This window comes from Spea bombifrons, chromosome 4 (assembly GCF_027358695.1).
Source record: "Spea bombifrons isolate aSpeBom1 chromosome 4, aSpeBom1.2.pri, whole genome shotgun sequence".
NCBI classification, from domain to species: domain Eukaryota; kingdom Metazoa; phylum Chordata; class Amphibia; order Anura; family Pelobatidae; genus Spea; species Spea bombifrons.
The window spans coordinates 2,031,359-2,054,003 of NC_071090.1; the positions used below are offsets into that span (position 1 = coordinate 2,031,359).

Below are 22,645 nucleotides of genomic sequence, written 5' to 3' on the forward strand. Positions count from 1 at the left end.
GCCAGCCCCTGTGCCAGCTGTGCGCAGCCGGAACCTTTGTGCGCAGCCTCTGCACCGGGGGAGCGTGTTATCGGGTGCACTGGAATTGAATGTTTGCCGGTTACATCCAGGTGGTTGCAGCAGCTGTTGGGGAAAGTGAGAGAGGGGTAAAAATAGCCCGGGGGGCAAAGAGAGGGGCGCAGGACCTGCCAGGGGCACCTCAGGATATATATTCTGAGAAGAGGTAATATAGAATATACTGGGGGCAGGGAGAGGGGATGTAATATGAACCATATACTGGGAGTAGGGGGGAGAGTTTATATAGAATGTGTAATGGGGTAGGGAGAACAGGGGTAGTATAGAATACATACTGGACAGGTAGAGAAGGGTGTAATACAGAGTATATACTGGGGGCAGAGAGAGAAGAGGTAATATAGAATTTATATTGGGGTGGGGAGAGGAGGGGTAGTATAGAATACATACTGGGTAGGGAGAGAATGGTTAATATAGAATATACACTGGGGCAGGAGAGAAGGGGTAATGTAGAATGTATGATGGGGTTTGGAGAGAAGGGGTAATGTAGAATGTATGAAGGGGTGGGGAGAGAAGGGGTAATGTAGAATGTATGATGGGGTTTGGAGAGAAGGGGTAATGTAGAATGTATGATGGGGCAGGAGAGAAGGGGTAATGTAGAATGTATGAAGGGGTGGGGAGAGAAGGGGTAATGTAGAATGTATGTTGGGGCAGGAGAGAAGGGGTAATGTAGAATGTATGTTGGGGCAGGAGAGAAGGGGTAATGTAGAATGTATGATGGGGTTAGGAGAGAAGGGGTAATGTAGAATGTATGACTGGGCAGGAGAGAAGGGGTAATGTAGAATGTATGATGGGGTTAGGAGAGAAGGGGTAATGTAGAATGTATGATGGGGTTAGGAGAGAAGGGGTAATGTAGAATGTATGAAGGGGTGGGGAGAGAAGGGGTAATGTAGAATGTATGATGGGGCAGGAGAGAAGGGGTAATGTAGAATGTATGATTGGGCAGGAGAGAAGGGGTAATATAGAATGTATGATGGGGCAGGAGAGAAGGGGTAATATAGAATGTATAGTGGGGCAAGAGAGAAGGGGTAATGTAGAATGTATGATGGGCAGGAGAGAAGGGGTAATGTAGAATGTATGATGGGGCAGGAGAGAAGGGGTAATATAGAATGTATAGTGGGGCAAGAGAGAAGGGGTAATGTAGAATGTATGATGGGCAGGAGAGAAGGGGTAATATAGAATGTATAGTGGGGCAAGAGAGAAGGGGTAATGTAGAATGCATGAAGGGGCAGGAGAGAAGGGGTAATATAGAATGTATAGTGGGGCAAGAGAGAAGGGGTAATGTAGAATGTATGATGGGGCAGGAGAGAAGGGGTAATATAGAATGTATAGTGGGGCAAGAGAGAAGGGGTAATGTAGAATGTATGATGGGGCAGGAGAGAAGGGGTAATGTAGAATGTATGATGGGGCAGGAGAGAAGGGGTAATGTCAAATATATACTGGAGGCAGGGAGAGAAGATGTAATATATAATGTTACAATGTATATTGGAAGACAGAACAGAATATATATAGTCAAGGAAGAAGATCATATAGAATATATACCAAAGCTAATGAGGTTATTGATGTATTGCAGGCTGTCTCATGTCATTTAGGGGTGGACTGGCTGATAAATTAAGGAATGGCACATTTGCGCAGGCTTTAGGTCCCGGACGTACATATTTAGGGGAAATATGTGGAAATATTCCGAAAGCCTTTAGGAGCCATGCCGAGTCCAGTATCTGGCTGCTCCAGAATGCCGGAAGAGCGCAGGGCTCTGTTGTCGTACAGGATAAAGTTCTGAGATGTCTCGGAGGGGGGGGGGCAGTGTAATCAGGGCTCTCATATATCAAGAAGCTTAGAGGTGTAAAGGAATAGGAGAGAACAGCGTATGGCCGGCAGGAGGGATCTTTCTTAACTGTCAATATGAGGCATATAAGCAGTCTGGGTACCCTGGGGTATATCGCACTGCTTTGTACATTCCCATAGGCACTGGAGTAACTAAGTTCCGGCTGTCAGATTTTGGAGTGCATGGTGCCTGCTAGAGGAAAGGAGGATCTGTAAATCTGGGTATGATTTAAGAAGCAGGGCTGTAGGAGGGGTTGGGAAGAGCTAAGAGAGGAGGGCTCAGGCTCGGCAAGCGCAGGAGGGCTGGGGCACTAAGGTCCCGGCTGGGTGTTTGGAGGGTTCGAGCAGACAGCTTTTACCTGTCGCAGAGTCCGTTGGCGTCGTGACATCAGGGGACGCTGAGAGATCAGCAGACACGCCGCGCGGGGCTTAGCTGGGTGGTCGGCTCCCTTATGGTAAGCAGATAAAGCCATTTAAACCTGTCCTGTTTATATGTATTACCTGGGATAAATTTAGAATGGGTTGAGGTCAGGGTAAGAGAGATTCTTTACTGCAAGAGATCAGCCTCATACCCCACATCCTAACAGCGGCGGTTTTATAATTTTATTTTATTCTTTGGTGGCATTTCTGTATTTAATTACTAACTAAAATAAAAATGTAAATTCAGGAATGATGAATTTCTAGCAGATGTACTGGTGAAAAATTACAAGTTCCTCCCCGGAGGACTGGGGGAAAAAAGCATATTTTAAGAATATTTTTTAAGAAGGTTAAGCCAACAAGTAAAACATATAACATGTGATCTCCATTCCATCACCATAACTTACACTAAACAATCAACCTGTTTAATGATGATTAGGATTGGCTTGTTGCGTGGATGTATAGGTCAGGGATCTACATTGTAACCGTGAGGATGGTGGGAGTTGTAGTCCATCAGTTGCTCTAATTTAGTACAGACCCTCCAGCTTCACGGAACTAAAAATCTGCCCCAAAACACAGGGATAAGTGTGTAAGATCCGTGTCATGTCCAAGCCGGCTCCCTCTGCACCATTTGTCCTCCAGAATTTGTTCATATTAGATCCATGGGACCATTATCTGCTTTCTAACTGTTGCTTTTTTTGATTACGAGGTGTCCGGATTCAAAGGAAAACATGTTGAAAGAGGACGCAAGTAAGATCGACTTTAAATCCAGGTAAATCCAGATTATTGAAGGAAGGAAAAAAAATCAGTGGCATAATTTTGTGTAAATTCTGCAGCATTTTAGAAGATGGCTGACGGGGGATTGGTCAGTTCCACTACCCGAGCAACATCGGAAATTGGATTTCTTTAGATTGTATTTTAGTGGAATAACTAAAAATTGTACTTTACTACATTGGAAGGGATTTCCCTTTCTTCTTAGATTTACGCTCTGATATTTTCACCTATTATTTGGTATCCGTGCGTAGGTTTTTTTTCTTCCTCTAAAAGCTATCGGTTTTGTGTCTTCGCAGGAAGGTATTAAAAACTCTGACCAAGAAGCACCCGGGGGAGCTGCTGCTGGTCATCGGAACGGGGGTGAGCGCGGCGGTTGCCCCGGGAATCCCGGCATTGCGTTCGTGGCGCTGTTGTATAGAAGCCGTGATCGACGCGGCGGAGCAGCTGGAAGTGCTTCACCCGAGGGACGTGGCGGAGTTCAGACGGAAGGTGCAGACGGAGGGAGACCTGCTGGTGGTCGCTCACGATCTTATCAGGAAGATGTCGCCGGTAAGTTATTCGGCTTTACTTCCTGAATATGAAAGTGCAGATTATAATATAATTAATAATTATAATATAATAATATGACCATTTAATTGCAGGCTCCAGATTCCGGGACTCATATAATGAATAAATGATGAATTGTACATTAATGCTGCAAACATTTTTGAAGTGCACAGGTCACATTACAAAGTAACATTTATAAAAGTTTTGTTACTAAGATCAAATCAGAGGGACCTCAGATCTACTTGAATTAGACCAAAGTGCTCAGTAGATGTTCTCTGGCTAAAAACTAACCATTGAGGATTTTTGTGCTCTAGCGGACCGGTGACAGCAAGCCCAGCTTTTTCCAAGACTGTCTGATGGAGGTGTTTGAGAATTTGGAGGATCACATCCAGAACCCCATGGTCCTGGAATCTATCCTCAGTCTCATGGAGAGAGGAGCCATGGTCCTCACCACCAACTATGACGACCTGCTGGAGATCTACGGGCAGAGGCTGGGGAAGCCCATGGAGTCCATCGACCTCAACGATAAAGTAAAGGTAGGTCCTGGCTCTGGCAGTTTGCACACGTGGTTACATGAGTCCTTAATCCGTGTGAAGCTGGACTTGTTGCACTAAAGTAGGTCCTATTAGTCAGATGCAGTCATTTTGACGGGTAACCTAATGCTGTGTTCGCAGGTCCTGCAGTGGGCTCGGGGCCACAATAAATATGGGGTTCTCCACATCCACGGCTTGTACACGGACCCCTGTGGCATGGTGCTGGATCCGTTTGGCTATAAAGACGTCACGCAGGACATGGAGCTGATGGTGAGGTTCCTCGGAAATTATTTCAATTGCTTGTTTTTTTGTTTTAAAGTTTAATCATATCTTCTATTGAGAAGAGAAAAACAAAGCAAGGCACCCGACTCCGTATAGTGCGATGGGAAATTCCAGACCGGCATAGGAAGCCATGTTTACCGGGCCATGACCCCAGGGTTGTAAAGCACACCCTACGACGAAATCACTGTGGCTTCTTCTCTCGACAGGAGGTGTTACAGAACTTGTACTGCACCAAATCCTTCCTGTTCCTCGGCTGCGGAGAAACTCTACGGGACCAGATCTTCCAAGCGCTCTTCCTATACACTGTCCAGAACAAAGTGGACCTCGAGCACTACATGCTGGTCCTCAAGGACAATGAAGATCACTTCTTCAAGCTTCAAGCAGACATGTTGCTCGTCGGCATCAAGCTGATGTCTTTTGGGAATTCCCATAATCATTTTCCAGACTACGTGAAGCGTCTGTCCTCGCAGCTGTGCAACCACAAAGCTTCAGGTAATCCAGCGTTTTTGTATAAATGTTTTATGATGATGTGGAGCATATTGGTGAATGTGAATATTCCAAAAGAAAACTCTATTAATCTAACAGAGATCAATAACCATTGACCAACAGTGAAGTTGGATTGGCCAATCAGAGTGCAGAACATGGCGGCTGATCTCCCCAGTTATGGCACTAAAATGCCTTGATTTCAGAGCAAACGGGACAGCAGCCGCAGTCTGTGTATTAAAAAAAAAACCAGCATGATAATAAAACGTCTGTGTTTCTAGAATGCGTAATCCCGATACTTTGGTATTTTAGCTCCTAACCTTGAAATAAAATCCACAAGACTGGGAAGTAAACAGGGCTCTCGTTCTCATGTTTCCTCTATCTTTAGAAGCCGAGCACATCGTAGACACATCTGCGCTTCTGTTTGGTGAGTACGTAACCAATAAAGAACTTGTATGCGTTCCACTGACTGGATATTACGTACTTTTACTCATTTCCTAGCTCTAAATGCCACATTGCTCGCTCTATACACATCCTATAAGTACCAGCATGTACCTGTCCCCCTTCTTTCCCACAGGCGACACAGAAGTGATGGGTGTGATAAAGGGCCATTGGGACACAGGAGTGATGGGAGTGATAAAGGGCCATTGGAACACAGGAGTGATGGGAGTGATAAAGGGCCATTGGAACACGGGAGTGATGGGAGTGATAAAGGGCCATTGAGACACAGGAGTGATGGGAGTGATAAAGGGCCATTGGGACACAGGAGTGATGGGAGTGATAAAGGGCCATTGGAACACAGGAGTGATGGGAGTGGTAAAGGGTCATTGGGACACAGGAGTGATGGGAGTGATAAAGGGCCATTGGGACACAGGAGTGATGGGAGTGGTAAAGGGCCTCTGTACGCCTATGAAGAGATTTCCGGCTACAATAGTCATTTACGTCATTAACCCTGTCTGCGCTGGATCTCTAACATTTCATGTTATCTTAATGGACAAAATGTGCTTTTCTTTTAAAAAAACGTGGGCATTTCTAAGTTATCCCAAACATTTGAACGGTAGCATATACACTAAAATTATTTCCCACACAACATGGGAAGGTTGGGACGTAAGGATAAAATCAGCCAATCTATGTTTATCTTTATACAATTTACATTGATTGATGAAAGCTTGTTGTAGGTAATCACAGTTTCCCCAAATAGTTATTGGTGAATAAATGTTTTTTTTGTGCAATCTGACCTTGGATAAAGTTACAGAAACATCTGTGTTTAGGTGTGAGATAAGGAGAGGTTATCTGTGGGCCGAGCTGCTCAAACAGGAATTCTTTGTTTCTGCTGAAATCACAAACACAAAAAGCCGTCTTTAAGATTGTAACTGTTTCTTCTTTCTTTAATAAACCCGCAACATAAGTTATTTATTGCCTGCCGCTATCTGTTTGTAAGAAACCTTTTAAAACTAATTTCTGAGTTTTCATATACAATTTTTTTTTAAATCAAACAGAACAATCTGATGAAAATGGCCCAAAAAGAAAAACAGAAGAAAATTCCGTCAGCACGAGGAAAAAAGTAAAAAACTGAGTTCCGGTATGAACGATATTATTTATATAATAATATATTTATAATAATATTAATAATAATAAATATTATATAATATATAATAAATATTATATATTATATTAATAATATTAATATAATATATAATATTTATTTAGTGGGAATAAGTTGTCGGGCCTAGAAATTCCTTACTAGAAAAAAACAATGATCATTATATATATTACTAATTGCTAGACATTTTTCTGGTTGGAAAATATTTTTTTGGGGGGGTCTACAAAAATCTGTGCTGATTTTCTCTGCTGTTCATATTATATTGTGAGTTCATTTGATACTTTAAATGAAACGGGTTTTTTTGTTTAATTTGAATTTTATAAAGTTTAGTGAACTTTTGTTATTTGTTTAGTTTGTAATTAATATGTTTTGCCCCCCAATGAAGAAGAATGCATATTAAAGTGCTCTGCGAGTAACCTCTCTAATATGCATTTTTCAAAAAAAAAAACAATAACTTTCCTGACCCTGCTGCAAATTTTCCTCCGCTCCAACAGTTCTTGCCACTGATTGGCTGTTTGAAGTTGTCAATCAGTGGTAGGAAATCAATGGGGAGCACTTTCCTGTCACTTGTTGACAGCTTCAACAGCCAATCAGTGTCAGGGAAATACTCTCGTTGAAATCAATGGCAAGACTTTATACAGACCCCGGCAGCGTTCGCCGGAGCCGACTGAAGGTAAGTGCATTGCATGCAGGGAAATGCCTCCGCCTGCCGGGGCAGTTAGCTGGGGGGTGGGGTGGTAAAAGGGGCAAATGCATTTGCGAAACAGACCACTTGAAAATTTAGAGGCCGTGGCTATCATATGCATTAATATATAATAGTAGCTGGAGTGTCCCTTTAACTTGTCTGCCCCTCTGGTAAATAAAGATTACGGAGGAAACTAAAATGCATTTTATTTACTTGCAGATATATTGGACGCTTTTGATGCTGGATCAATAAATCCAATATGACTGTGTCTAACCAAAGTGCCGCTCCACAAGGACCTCGGTGAATGTCCTCATGATTATTATTTTTTTTGTTAATGCGTGGAAATCAGTAATGCTTATATATATATAGGCAATGTGCGAGTTTCAGAATCATGTGGCGACATGTTCAGGCCGCAGACAGACCGCTGTTCTAAACGCCGGGCCGCCTACCTCAGGAAGGGAACGTTAACGCGTATGTTTTTATGTATTATGGATTGTAAGCACTGTGACATTTTTTTACAGAAGAGGACGTTGAAGAAAATACAACTTTTCTAAAAAGAGATCTGACAACTTTTTAAATTGGCCCTTTATATATTTGAAGACAGTATAACTCGCTATTGTAAATGGACAAGGTGAAATCGGCGGGCGATTCTGGAGGGCCGGCAGCTGGAGTATCGTTAACGGATCCACTTGGCAATTTACATGTCATGCAACAGATACAAGAACGTACCGGCCTTGCAATAATCTGGTTTTGTAAATCTTGGGGGAAAATGGGAGTAGAAAGACTAAAATGCTCAAGTTCTGTTAATGTGAATATCGTACGCTGTGATGGGAGGACAGTTAGGTTCCATGAACGTCCCCCCTTTGTTTTTACAGGAATGGGTCTGTTCACTGTATTGAATTTCGTTCACATCTCCTACTGTCTGGGCATAACGATACAGGTTTCATTTACACACTATGACATTATGCCGGAACCCCAGGGGTGTAATATATAATATATACGCAGACTTTTGCAGGGGTCATAATACTGTTGTTAAATGCCAATTATGGTTCCGTTGTGTAAAGATGACTCTTTAATTTGTAGGGGTGAGGTTTGGGTTTAGTGAATGCGTGATGTGTATGATAGGGAGGTGAGACACAAATGAACGATTTCAGACCAGCTACTTTTGATCAGCGAGCGATAATGCTGAAGGAATACTGACTTTGTGAGATATGTCATAAGACTAACCACGAAGGGCTGCAAAATAAGTGGTATTTAGGAAAACTGAAACTGATTTTTGTATAATGGTTTTGTTCCCGTCTATTACCCCGCTTCTTCCCAGCATAGAGACCAGCCGTACCCAGTTTAGTCACAGTACATCGGAGACCCCGGACGGCCGCCTCTTAGCATCTGACTATCTTTAAGCACTAGAAATACAGAAAGGGAAGCACGGCCATTCTGATGCTTCTGAAATGACCAATCTAGACATACAGCAAAACAAGGAATCGGCGCACAATCAGCAAATAATATTTAAAACCACCTATCTAGGGCCATAAATATTGGGCATTCTGTCACACTATAATGGCATGTATTGCTTAGCCCGCCACTACATCAAAGTACCCCAATTCTGGCAAGTGCTATCTAACCCTAACATGGCTACATTGCTTACCATGGAGCCGAAACAGTGGGACTGCACGTTTAACCCACTGAGACTCTCCTGCAATTTAAATCCCCCTCTGGACACATCTCTGGCAGGCTAAGCAATATATAGCCATATAACGTGAAGGAATCCCCAATATGTATGCGTTAGATATGTGCTATTAAATAGTATTTGCTGAGTGTGCTCTAATTCCTTGTTTTGCTTTTTTAAGCACTAAGACAAAGTATTTCTACACCAGCAGCATTTCTAACTACGCATAACATAACCCGCCGTTACAGCTTGGATCCCCAGCAGCATTACCTTCCCTAATTTAAGGTAACCTTTTCTGTTCCAGGCATATGTATATATATATATATATATATGCCAAGTGGTGATCATTTTACTACCATAAAAAAAAAAAACTGCAAAAATGGCTGCCCATGTTACTACGCACCAGAGCAAGCTTAAGAAATAAAGTTGTAATGTTTACATTTTGCAAAGTGCTTCTAACACAGGGTATCCCAATGTATAGCTGTAAAATAAATCATTTTGTAGTCTAAAATTCGTCTTGCTTAAATAAAAATCATTGGCTCGTTTCTTGCCGTGTCAGTTTTTTTAAATGAATTGCCCCAAATAGAATGCATTGCATTTGACGGAATCTGATATATATAGAACATACAGATTAATAGTGATAGTTACTGGGTCTATATTTTTTGTTTAGTCTACTTTTCTGACATTTACTAATATTGAGGTCATCAGGAAAAACAGGCAGAATAAATAGGCAGGATGGGTCTGACTTGCCGTCAAGGTTTTCATGTTTTCAATAACACCCTATTCTACTCTACTGATTCCTTCGGGTTGAAGCTGAAGGTCTTTGTCGGCAGAACTAACTTGCAGTGGAAAACATCAAAGAGATGCATTATGCCCGATAAAGCCGAGCGTGCGTCTCTGTGATGCTTTTCTTCTGAAACTGGCTCTACACGACAGAAACAGGACCTCCGGTTCTTCAACACGCGTGTAGCAGGCGTCAGCAGCTAAACCACGGCAGCGAAAAGGTTAAAGGGAACAGAAAAGAAAGAACGTGCCATTTTCTCTTGACTTATCTTTGTAAGAATTTATCTCTGAACGAACCATTTCCTTAATGCTCTTTAATTTCAGAACGCATATAACACCGTGTTTGTTTATGACGACAAAGCTGTTAAATCCATGTAACTGCATTAATTAATAGTTATTCGCTTCATAGATCCGATTCAAATTATTAACACAAACTTATTTCAAACGTTGAAAAATGCCAAGCCACAAAACATGTGACGCTCTTATATAAGTGCTATAACTGCATCACCAATCATATACCAACCATGTAACTACATAACATTTATATGGGTCAGATACCACTTTGGAACGGAGGTACAGAAAAGTACTCCTTTCCGTCGCTTTCATCCTCTTCCGCGTACATGGTGAGATCCAGAGTCAGAACAATGCTGTAAACGTATTCGTCTTGCTAAGAAAATAAGAATAAGCAATATTAAGATGGATTGCAACGGAAGGGGCCGAGAAACACAAACACAGAAAGATGTACAGCTTATGCTATTGTCAGAACAGCCTCTGACGTGTGGGCACCGCACAGCAAAGATGTTACTTTTTTCATTAATAAAATTAACAGTTTCTATGTTATTACAAGAAAAACAGCATGTAAGACATTTGGTATGGTATAAAGGCATATACTGGGCCGGCAGAGACATGGGCAGCTGATAATAACCTGCTAATAACCCAGTGTTACGGGCGTTCAGGGTCTCAGAGTGTCACTATAGGGTATAAACCCCTTTCACCTCATTATTATTTTCTCAGGCTTTTTAGACACAGGGGCTTAAGACTGTAACTTGGGATACAGATGTCACAGCTGCCAGGATTGTGATGCTGACACAAGCTTTGAAACCCTAAGTTTTGTGACGACTGCTCATGACACAAAGTCAGAAGGTCCTCGAAGTTCTACACAATTTTTAAGAAAGGTGGGAAAGTGTTGCAGTTGGGTAAATCAACTTTCTGACATGCACACGCTATGCTACGTACACCACGCTGCAGACAGCATCTGCTTCACCTACCTCCGTGGAGACTCCGATTAACGCGTCGGCTGTGGAATAAAACTCTTCCTTCAGAGAAATCACCACCATTTGCAGGTGCTGCCGGGACTGCTCTCTGATATAACTGGTCACCTAAAAGCAGAGGATTCTGTTTTACTGGTCTGTTTGAGCCGCTATTGCTAAATTTGGGGTCACCAATGATTGGTACATAATAGCAGCCAATCGGGAAAGAAGCCCAGGTTCATGTTGGGCCAAGAGAAAGTTGATCTAAGTGTAAATGCATGACGTATATCTGGAACGTGTTTTGGTCACATTTTGACAGTTTTTTTGCGTTCTACACGCTCACCCTAATATTTTGGTGCTATTGCTAAGTAGTAACTTACTTTCCCAATATTGGTGTTATCCAAAGCAGCATCAACCTCATCTAAAATGAAGAACGGGGCTGGACGAAAGCTGCAAGTAATAAAAACATACTCTTATTATTTGTTTTGTTTTTTATTAAACACAAAACGATCACCGTATGTGCATTACATAGAAGAATTCAAAAACAAGTAATGGTACAAACCCCCAGTATGCTTTATATGCCTAATGTAGGCAAAGGGATTGCATTTTCCAACAATATAACCTTTGGGTGACCTTCCACGCCGGTGATCACTTACTTGTAACAGACAGGACAGCACGCTCACCTGTGAATAGCAAACACCAGGGCCAAGGCGGCCACCGACTTCTCCCCGCCGGATAAATTGTCCATGGGCATAAAGCGTTTGCCAGGAGCTACACAGTTATAGCCGATTCCCTCCAGATACGGCTCCTCTGGATTCTCAGGACTTAGAAAGGCCTAAAAACAGTATTTGTCAGCAGGAGTCTGTACTATTTAAAAATAAAATCCAGACCTTTCATGTCATATTTTACACAAATGCATATTATTTGTTCTCTAAACGTGCTCAGTTCCTACAAGGACGCAAATAATACAATATGTTGGGTAGACTATTTTTGTTGTCCCTTTTTGTTGTGTGATGAGAACCAAATCCTCTGCTTAACTTTAACCACAAGCAGTGAGTTTAATTTAAACATGCAAACCTGAGCGCTGGAATTCCTGCAGAGCTGCTTGTAGATTTGGTCGATAGCTATAGAAACATGCTCAAAACACTTGTTAAAAAGCTCATATCGCCTCTGTTTCACCTGCTCAAATTCATGCCTACAAAGCCTTGCTTTCATTCTGCTGGCCTCAAAAGCTACAAAAAACAAACAGGGTAAAGGAGGCTACGGAATTTCAAACAAGAAGGAGGTAAAAATGTGTTGTTGTGTACTTAAGGATATGATGTAATCCTGTAGTGTTTGTGTCCTAGTCCTATATTCAAACATAATGAATGGAAACTGGGTTGAAGGCCATGCGTGTGTTTTGCATGTACGTGAGCTTTTTACACGCGCCTTGTTGACAGTGAGTAGGAGAAGTGTAGTGGTGGAAAGGAGTAAAACATTTATACAGAAGAATAGCAAAGATGAAAATAAACATGCGTGTATATAATATTTACCATCTGCAGTTTCTTGAAACTTTTCCCTGACGTTATTTAGTTTTTCGAGAGCTTTTAAGTTGGGTGCAGACGTTTTGAGTAAAGTACTTTCCTGTGTAATGGTTTCCTGACGCAGTTTCATGAGTTCAGCAGCTATGTCCTTGTCAGCTGTTAAGTTCTATTAAGGAAAAAAAGACCCAATGTTTTGGCATTTCATGTAAAACATGTGTCCAGGATGGTAGCCAACTAGCAGAGGTGGTAGAGGGTAATACAGTGAGGGGATTAAACATGCATGGGATAGACATACGGCTCCTGAATCTAAGACGAGACCAACGACTGATTAAGGTTTGAGTCTTTACAGCAGGAGAAACGGGCGACTAGACGGGGGCCGGATGGGGCTGATCAGAAGGAAAATTCCATTTTTGTTATTTATTCCTAAAATTTGTAACCAATGAGAATGGTATTAGCTTAAGACTGAGAATTGGTTTTATTAAATCGAGCGAATTAAACAATTACTCAAGGTAACATTCCCCACAGTGCAGGGTAACTGACTCTACCTTTAGATCGTCAGGAAGCTCGCTGTAGTCTATGAGAATGTTTGCTTCTCTTTCGTAGATATCTGCGGTTTCTTGTGTACCTTCTGTTTCCAGCTGAGAAATACAGGAAATATTTAAAATCCAGCAGATGGAAGCTTACAGGATAACACATTGCCCATATTATGAATGAACATTACAAGGAGATTTCAAACATCATATACCTCACCTCGATCTCAGTGATATCATCCAGCGAGCCTGCGAGGAGGGTGACTCCAATGTTCTGTACTTTGCAGTCCAGAAGTAAGTTGTGTCTTTCCAGTTTTTTCTGCTCCAGTAAGCTTTCAATTGCCATAGATTCCTTCTGTCTCCTTCCAATCTCCCTATTCAAAGCAAATTATTTGGGGGAAAACAACTTATTTACATACTCTTACTTTCTCCTAAAATCTCTAACATCTCTTTAATACCCAACTTTCCCTCTTTGGGTTGCCAAGTGCAATAACCTTTTTAAGTTTACCTCACGTAGTCACACATAAATTACTGTGAGTTGAAGTAACACATCATGGAAGGGGGCAAATGCAAACAAGGGGATTCTATTCAATCCCCCTATGCACTTTCACAGAGGACACCAGTTATCATATGCATTAAAGTGTATTTGTTGGCTGGAGTGTCCCTTTAAATCTGTAAATCTACACTACCAGAAACCTCTCAAGAGCAAAATCAACACGACTGTAGGCCACAGATAGCTAGACACGGCCAACAATGACCGGACCAGTTTCTTACCCTTATCAGAGTTCAGTTTTTCCTTCTCTGCATCTCTTACCTGTTTAGATTTAAGAGTTCCTTTCGTGTTTCATCCACCAGCTTCTGTGCATCTGCGAGTTCAGCTTTCTTAAGAATGAGCACATTCTTTAATTGTTTCTGTTCTCTCAAAGTCTCATCTACCACAGCTAAGACTTTTGCTTCCTCCTAAATTGGATCAGAATATCGATGGATGGATGGATGGATAGATAGATAGATAGATAGATAGATAGACAGACTTTCTTGTTTAGGCCGAATGGGGATTCTTATTATATTGATCACTGGGATAGCTACTTGCCTCTTTTAGCTTGACAATTATTTCTTCTTCTGCAGACACAGCCTCTTGTAACTTCTTCATATTCCTCACTTCCTTTTCAAGTTGTCCGCGGCTGTATTCAAGCTGGATTCCTAAGCGGGTTTTCTGATTTTCAAACTCCAGTCTACACGAATAAAAAAGCATCATAAGACTGGAGAGGATGCCATAAATTCAAGTGGTTACAGTTTTTTAAATCCATGGGTGAAACTGCTAACCCTTATGATGGGGCCATCTCAAGGAACTTAAAGTGAGACAATCAGCTTGAAAATCTTTGCTCCAGGTAGATAGGAGGTTAAGGTTACACAAACAAACTGATTATCACTACATCAGAGGGGTGAGGGAGTTTAAATTTTATAATTAAACTAATACATTGACTCCTTCATTAACCCTTTAATGACAAAATGCATTGTTTTCAATGGGTTTAGGGACCGCCCATTGTCCTTAAGGGGTTAAATAAAATAGGTTTCACGTAAATATTATCCCTAATTAAGTCATAACGAGCAGGTATATGTTTTAATCAATTATCTAGTGAACACTCCTTTAATGTAACAACATGCAACGCTAAACGCACACTGGAGATTATGTAGAAAAAAATTATTCTGAATCAACCCATGGAATGGCCCAATCACCAGGAATTTTATTTGTTTTGGTAAAATCACTTTTAAAAGTTTGTACCAGAATCAACTTTTATACATAGACCCCCATGTTAGTACAAAGCAACGCGAAAGAGTTAAAAGAATACTTTCCCTGCTAAATTATGGTTATCACAAATAAGAAAAATTGATTTTCTGAAACATAAATGATTCAATATTATGTTGCATGAAGTTGCCCGGAATGACATTAAGCTTGGATTGTAAGATGTGAATTTCAAAGCAAAGACCTTTTTTTGTCAGTTTCCTGCTGTTGCTTGACGTGTTCCTCCTCATACTGACGAATGTTAGACACTCCAATCTCCTCACAAAATTCTCTGAACACTCCATCCTCGACCTTTCAAGATACAAAGCAGGGTACAGTAAAGAGCTGCACACGATACCGGGCATTAAATAGATGGAATATTTGGCACTGAGAAATTCCCCGGTGGGACGCGGATATATCCACCTTATTCATTTGTTCCTGAAGATCTTCGATTTTCACTGTTCGGGTATCGAGCTCCTCTCTCAGCATCGTGAGCTGTGATTCACAGTTTGCCAACTCACTTTCAAGCCTTGATTTTTCCTGCCAGGGATGACACGTTTAGTTTCTTGGAATCTATGTCAATGTTTAGCCTAAATAAATCTATATATCTAATTAAAACAAGAGCTGTTGAAGCGACTTTCTTTGTAGAGATAATTCACTACCTAAAAAAATTGTGCAGCACCTTTCACCATCACTGAGAAACTTTAAGTAATTCGATTTCTTTCCACCTTTGTTTTGCACCATTTGAAGCATTTGGATTGGGAATACACAAATGCCAATGGGAATTTGTCCCTTAAATATATTTTTAGTAGAGTTAGGGTTCAGGTTATGGACCTGGACTGAATTAATTTCTGTAGAGTTCTGTAGGGTTCCAGATTTGCGGATTCCTGTCCCGTGGTGTGAAAATCATTACTTATATTAAACTGTCATCAGAAATTAATACAATTACTTTGAGAAATGTGAATGACAATATAAATTAACTTCTTCCAACCCACAAAGAAAAGTGTGAGCTTTTACCATTAAGGAGCTGGCAAGTTGTTTCTTTTTAATCACATCCAGTTCACTTTGGGAATATTTAAAACGAGTCTGTGTTCCTTGTAACTGGGCTTCAAGCTGCTTTAAATCACTCTCCTTTCGCCTTAATTTCATAAGTTCCTAGGAACATTTAAGACACAAATAAGCACAACCACAAGCTAGTGTGCCATACTGCCCCCCCATGGATGTTTTATTCCATAAAGGAGAAAAAATAAAGCCATTTACCTTTAGGAGAAGCTAACCACACACTCTGTGCCCCACTATTTGTCTCAGGTTTGCTTAAAGCAGTCAGTCACTGGCAAGAAAGTACTCCGACTGAAGTAAATGGGAGCATTTTCTGTGCATTAATGTGGGGGGTCTCATTAGACCTCGTGGACGTTTTGCTTGAGCCAGCGCTGAAGATGACCGGTGGTAAGCATAGCTTGTGCACACACAGGCATGCAGGAGATGTGTTCGGCCTAACACTTCTCCTGCAAGCCAATGAATTGCAGGGGACATATTAATAGAAGGGGCTCTGATGAATCCCTCCATTAGTTTGCACTGAAAAATGTAAATTTACAGTATATTTTGAGTGTCCATTTACTTGAAACTTGTAATTCCCAATAATAAGTAATTTGACTTTTGAAAGTTACAATGTAATTCAACTTCTTTGGCAGAATACTTCCTCCGTACCCTGTGCTATAGATTAAAGTATCTGTTGTAGACCCAAAGCTTTGAGGGTGTTACATGCAGCCTGCATCACAAAGAATGGGCACAAGGGGGCACTATAAACAAAATGAAAACAAAAAAAAAAGACCAGAATACAAAATAATAATTATAGTGACTGGCTGGAGAACTCCCCTCAGTGATGAAGATTATATTCAGGAGTGGGAACCAAAAGGAATCAGATATAAAGTCCTAATCCTAAACCCTGCATCTACTATAGTCCTTAGATACACCTTTTTTGGGCAACATAAAATTCCTTTAATTTTCATTGCAAAATTACTTTCTTGGCAAAAATACTAAATATGTCTTTCGTTATACGGAGTTTTGCCGGCACGATTGTAAAATACACACTGGACTTACTCTGAGCTCGTTCATCAGTGAATCTTTTTTCTCTTTCAATTCGTTTATCTCTTTTTCATCCCACCGTTTTGCTTTGAAGCGTAAATCGCTCGATCCTCCAGAAATGATGCCTGACTTTAAAAACAATGTTCCATCAAGGGCAACTGTCTGTAAAAAAAGGTAATATTTCATACAGGTAACATGGTGGGTCGATGAGGGAAACATGTATTTACAAAAAAAACATGTAAATACAAAAAAAAAGTAATGCATTTCTTGTATATAGAGATAATAAGGAACCAGCACCTTTATGAATGGACAGAAGGTGTCCCATAAGTACTCACTTTTATCCTTTCAGGGCCATCAAATGCAATATGCCTGGCTTCCTTCACTGTTTCACACACCAGCCCGTTGCCACAGACAAACTGAATCACTTTCTTTAGTGAGGTGGTTGCCGTTTGGATAACATCAATCATCATTTTGGATCCTTTAATTTCCCTTAGCTTTTCATTTATTGGCTTTACCTAAAACAATGTACAAACGTTTAGAATCTATATGAAATTATATAATTCTCTCATGCTATGCTAACAAATGAATTATTACACACACCAGGCTGGACACGTAATAGTTTGGTAATAGATACAGTTATTATCGGGTGAACGCAGAGGCCCTTGACTGCTCTGGACACTCGAGATTCAGTCTTAGGCTGTGGTACCACTCATAGAGAATGAAAACGAACAATGTTTAACTAAACACCATGGAGACAAGAGACAAAGAGTTTATGGTGATAGAACTAATGCACCAAAAAGTAATTTCTTGGGTTTCACTCAAAATATAATCCAATCTACAATTACAGAATATTGTGAGAAAACAGAGATAAATATTACAATAAGTACTAAAATATGCTGTCAGTGTAAATTCAAGTAAGGGAGACATTTACTGCATTAAAAACTTTTAATCTTCCTTTTACAAAATGCTTTCAAAATATACCATCACTCGCTTTAATGTACTAACGTGCTATGACTTTTTTTAGTGTTCAACGTTGGCGCATTTTAGAATAAGCACTTACACTCAAGTAATCCAAGGACAAAAAGGTCTCAGGCTCTGCTCGTTCCTCCTTGAGGAACCTGATGCAATCTCTTGCAACCTTCTCGGTAGACACAACAATGGCGTACATATATCTGCCAAGCACCTTGGTAATGGCCATCTGGTACTTCTTATGAATTGGGTGGCACAGCTCGAATAACCTGCCAAACTTAAACAAGGGAAACACTTCAATCTATTCTGTTTGATGGGAAAGAAATGCATTAATCTTCCGATAAAGGAATATACACATGTGTAGATAGTTTGTGGAATGTGTCATTATTATATGGCTCCATAAAGGCATTAGGGATAGTAAGATAGTAAGAATTGGCTTGCCAATTTACCACGGCATCTGGGTACATTCTTTTCATGCTGTCTAGAATTTCCGCTTTCATCTTCTGACGCTTCCCTTCGTGAAAGTCGATCCGTGCGTTCTGCAGTTCTCCCACAATGCCGTTCAGTTCCTCATTGACTTCTGCCATTCTCAGTTTTCCTGATTCTATTTCGTTTATGAGTTGCTCCTCTTGTTTTCGGTTTTCATCAAGAGATGAACTTTAACCAAAATGAAAGTGCTTGAGTGACATAGGGCATAGAGGCTCCTGATACAGGCTGATGCACAAATTATTATAATAATGTAAATTGTATTAATTATGAGAAAATGTGTGTTGATGACATTAAAGGGGTGCTACCAACAAATAATGCATATGTAAGTACTGCTCCAGAGCTGCAGCGTGTCAACCTTTCCATGGTCCAGCACTGAAATTAATGTGAGTGCTTTCTGTGTGTGTGCGGAGGGTCTCATTAAGCCCCTTTAGCAATTACTGACAGCAGAAAATGATAAGTGGAAATATTACATACATGCATGTGTTAATGTAATCCTCCAACTTCTCCATTCGCTTTTTGTGATCTTCAATTTGTTCCTCTATATGCCTTTTGTTTGCCTGTTTTCAGGGAAACATTACAATAAGAAACAGCATTTTATTTAGGTCAATAACCAATCCAGCAGCCATGTGTCAGGATGTAAAATTCAATATAGTATATATACAGTTTCACATTGGCTTCTATGCCAGCCCTGTAGTAAGACGTGCTGCCAAGGCCTTAAACCATTAACCTGCACTTCTTTCTGCCTCCTCTGGTCGAAAATCAGCTTTTCCTGGTCAGCACGTTGTTCCCACTGGAGTTTTTCTAGTTGTTGCCCCAACACTGCACTTTTCTTCCTTGCTTCTTCCTTAAGCAGTCTGTACTGATCCAGCTGCAAAAAAAGAAACTGGGATATAAATTTACATCTTTTCTTGTGTGTCCCTTTTCTTGTGTGATGCCAATGCTACCTTGAATAAAACGGAATAGTTTGCATAATAATTAATCTCTTATTAATCCATTTTGATTACCTGGCTTTCTACCAGCTCAACATCCCCATGTCTTGTCTTCAGATCTTCTTCTACCTTCTTTTCAAATTCTTGCCAGGCTTTCTGAATGTCCCCCACCTCCTCCTCCAACTCCCCAATGTCCTGCTCCAGCTTAACAAAGCGCTTTTCATTGTTCTTCAAAGATTTTTGGGTTGTTTCAATTTTTTTCAAGTGGTGGGCTGTATTCTCTTTTGCTTTAATATACTGAGGTCTTGAGTGATTCAGCGATATTTCTTTGGCTCTTTGGGAACAAAATAACCCTCCGTTAGGATGAATGAGGAATACAATCATGCACAATCATAATGACTTATTATTAAACATATACATTTTTTGGTTTTGTCCATGATGTTTTACAGAGCTACTCACTTGATTTCATTTTCAATTTGTTGCAGATTTCGGCTTAGTCTCCCGAGCTCCTTTTTTTCATTCTTGAGGGCAGATTCAGAAATGGATAGCTGCTCTTTCTGGCTGTTAGTATCAATATTTTTTTCTTCCAAGGACTTCTCTAAGGAGTCAATTTTGCGTTCATTGTGAAACAGCTGGAAAAGTTGGAGCTGTGTCTTACTTTGCTTGAGCTGCTCGCTGAGCATCTGGTAATGATCTGCCTGTGACGAGAAGCAGTGCAATGTAAGAGCGGGAACTATTAATTATAAGGAATGGTTCAAAACAAGTAAACCCTTGAAAATAATGTCATAGTAGAATGAATGCCTATAACTGCAAATTATGTTAGACGTTAAAGGTCTTTAGACAGCTTACAAACAGAGAATTTGCCGGTAGATTAGCTCCATTCGGCCCAGTCTAATCTTCCTGTTTTTTCTGCTGTAAAAACCTTAATCACTCCTTGATCCTGTCTTAGATTCGGAAGCCATAATCCTATCCCATGCATGGATCGGGCAAAAGTTAAATGAAAAGAATAAAACCAAACAGTGATATGTATTGTAGAGCAAGAGGGCAAATAAGGCAATATGGGACCAAATACAACAAAAGAGCATAACCTGAAACAAATGTACCAACCTCTTCCTTCTCTAGCTTGGCTTGCCTCCTCTCCACTGCAACATTTTTCTTCTTATTATAAATAAACTGGGCATCTTCATCCGCCTGCAGCATCAGTTTCTTCTTCTTCTCATATTCCTCGGCTAACTCCCACGAGTTGCTTATTTGTTCAAAGAGACAGGTTCTCTCTTTCGGCTTCTTCATTGCAATAGATTCAACTTCACCCTGGCATTACATACCATTAACAACAAATTACTTAGTATTTTACTTATTGGTAAAGCATGGGCAGTTTCCTTGGTGCCATGCAGTGGGGGTAGGATGAAAGCCAGTAACATACTGCGATTCTCCAGTCTCTATGGGCAGTGGGTAAAATACGAAGATGGCACTATAATTACAAGACATTATTTTGATTGTCCAAAAGCTGCCCTAAATATGTGAAAAACGGAACACTTCGGACATTTTGGGTATTATATGTGTAACAGAAGTGTTTAAAGAGGTCCCCATTGATACATAACAGGAACTCCATCGCAACCCTTATTTTGGTACTGGACAAACAAATGTTATATACATGAAATGTACCTGAAATACTAAACAATTCCGGGCTTTAACAATTATTCCAATTTTCTCTAGTTCTAAAATGTATGCCGATCGTCTTAATATTCTCTCATTAAATCGGTATTCAGAAGAGTTCCCTAGAAAGACAAGTTTCCATTACTTTAATAATTACATTTAATGTGCAAGTTGATGATTCTACAAATAACAGAAATGCTATCAATCATGCGATATATTAGAGCCCATGAACTTAGGGGGAGCATAAGTATATCTGGGTCTTTCGCTGGACATTACTTTATCCCAAAACCCAAAGACGCTTCTGTTCCTCCATACCGACAATGATTCTTGAAAACGTCTTCTCTTCTCCATCATCCTCACAGTAAACCAAATGGACGCTTGCTGTGGAAGAAACTGGCTTCCCGATGTTTGCTCCGTGGATCAGCTCCTTGACGCTCTTAACTCTAAGGTTTGACGTCTTTTCGCCCATTACAAAACTGAGCGCATCCATCAGATTTGATTTTCCTTTAAATTAAAAATGGCAGATATACACAATTATTGCACAGATAAGAACATATGCGTGTGAACCGGGATAGGATTAGTGGGGTTATAGGTCCTTCATCATGGGGCACAAATGGCAGAGTGGATGCCGGCAATTAGTGTTGCAATGGCAGAGGATTCACAGCTATGGGGCAATGCGGTCAGTGATGATTGGGGGGCACTGGGCTGGATTTGCACCCTGATTATGTGACATCTGGGCACTTAGGTCTAGGTCTATATTGATCATGGAAGGTCTGCAGTCAGGCAAGAGCGGGGCATTTACGTGTCCACTTACCGGTCAGACCCTAACTGCAGCTTTATATATATATATATTAAAGTAAAGCAGTTCCTAACTATGGGGCAGTATGAGGGGGTATCAGTAATGATGCTGTGCTGAGAGTAATCACCCCTCATTATACCCCCCTTATCATCATTTGGGTTGCCTTTTCTAGGCCATGGCGCGTGAAGTAATTGATCAAGTCTGGGTACTGGGGAGGGTGAGCACTCATAGGGTTAATGGGTCATTTTTTTGGTTGGTGGCTCAATTAAGTTTTAGGCACTTACCCCCAACATTTCAGATGCCCAAAGAGGGGCATTTTTGTTTTAGGGGTTATGTTTCAAGATGTAGCTCGGGGCAAGAACATGACTTTGGGGCCTATTGCTGAGTATTTGTGTAACTGAGTGGGGCATTTAGAAGAAGAATAATGGATTTTATTCACCCCGTTTAATTTATAAAGCCATTTGCTGCTGTTTCTATACACATTATTGGGGTTTTTAGGGCTGTAGAACCCTGGTATACCCTCATACCCAGCAAACATTCTGACCTCCTAGAAAAGAGGGGCATCAGGAGAGGAGAGAGGGGCATCAGGGGAGGAGGGGGGATTCAGAAGAAAGACTAAGCAAACTATATCCTGTATGGCAGGTATGGTCAGGGCTCCTGGGTCACACCACCTCAGGCTGTCATTACCTGAACCATTGGGGCCAATCACACAGTTAAACCGTTTGAAGGGCCCAATGAGCTGGCGACCTCGCCATGACTTAAAATCCTCCAGCACCAGCTGCTTAAGGTACCCCATTACAGCTCTGTGTGTTTATATTTGCACTGAGGTAATTAATTTTAGCCGGAGTTCCCCTTTCCCTCTCCGTCGCTTCAGTCGCTCCCGCCTAAAGTACCTCAGAGGCGGTGACATCATCACTGCGCGTCACGTGATCATCCTGCGCCAAGGATCGGCGCGAGTTCT

At 40.9% G+C, this 22,645-nt stretch overlaps 2 protein-coding genes across 3 annotated transcripts; one reads left to right on the top strand and one right to left on the bottom strand.

Moving 5' to 3' along the window:
* The first annotated feature begins 89 nt into the window (after positions 1–89).
* Positions 90–7,754, top strand: FAM118A (family with sequence similarity 118 member A). Of its 2 annotated transcripts, none has more exons than XM_053462723.1 (9): positions 90–223; positions 3,023–3,085; positions 3,384–3,636; positions 3,948–4,169; positions 4,308–4,436; positions 4,655–4,940; positions 5,320–5,358; positions 6,431–6,513; positions 7,439–7,754. In XM_053462723.1, exons 1-8 carry the CDS (start codon positions 90–92, stop codon positions 6,505–6,507), a joined length of 1,203 nt encoding a protein of 400 aa, XP_053318698.1. In that variant the 3' UTR covers positions 6,508–6,513; positions 7,439–7,754. The 2 variants fall into 2 exon arrangements, with proteins under 2 accessions (XP_053318698.1, XP_053318699.1); XM_053462724.1 differs by lacking the exon at positions 90–223 and adding an exon at positions 2,157–2,351.
* Positions 7,755–9,966: 2,212 nt separating this feature from the next.
* SMC1B (structural maintenance of chromosomes 1B) lies at positions 9,967–22,480 on the bottom strand. The gene is made up of 25 exons (XM_053462709.1): positions 22,372–22,480; positions 21,201–21,389; positions 20,895–21,007; positions 20,337–20,540; positions 19,689–19,927; positions 19,305–19,563; positions 19,028–19,168; positions 18,775–18,857; positions 18,261–18,468; positions 17,903–18,088; positions 17,178–17,357; positions 16,858–17,004; positions 15,775–15,912; positions 15,181–15,297; positions 14,963–15,069; positions 14,065–14,206; positions 13,789–13,934; positions 13,195–13,348; positions 12,990–13,082; positions 12,454–12,610; positions 11,999–12,153; positions 11,605–11,756; positions 11,302–11,371; positions 10,940–11,050; positions 9,967–10,338 (listed from the first exon to the last, which is right to left on the bottom strand). The coding sequence occupies exons 1-25, from the start codon at positions 22,478–22,480 to the stop codon at positions 10,222–10,224; spliced, it is 3,717 nt and encodes a 1,238-aa protein (XP_053318684.1). The 3' UTR covers positions 9,967–10,221.
* Between the last annotated feature and the right edge of the window lie 165 nt (positions 22,481–22,645).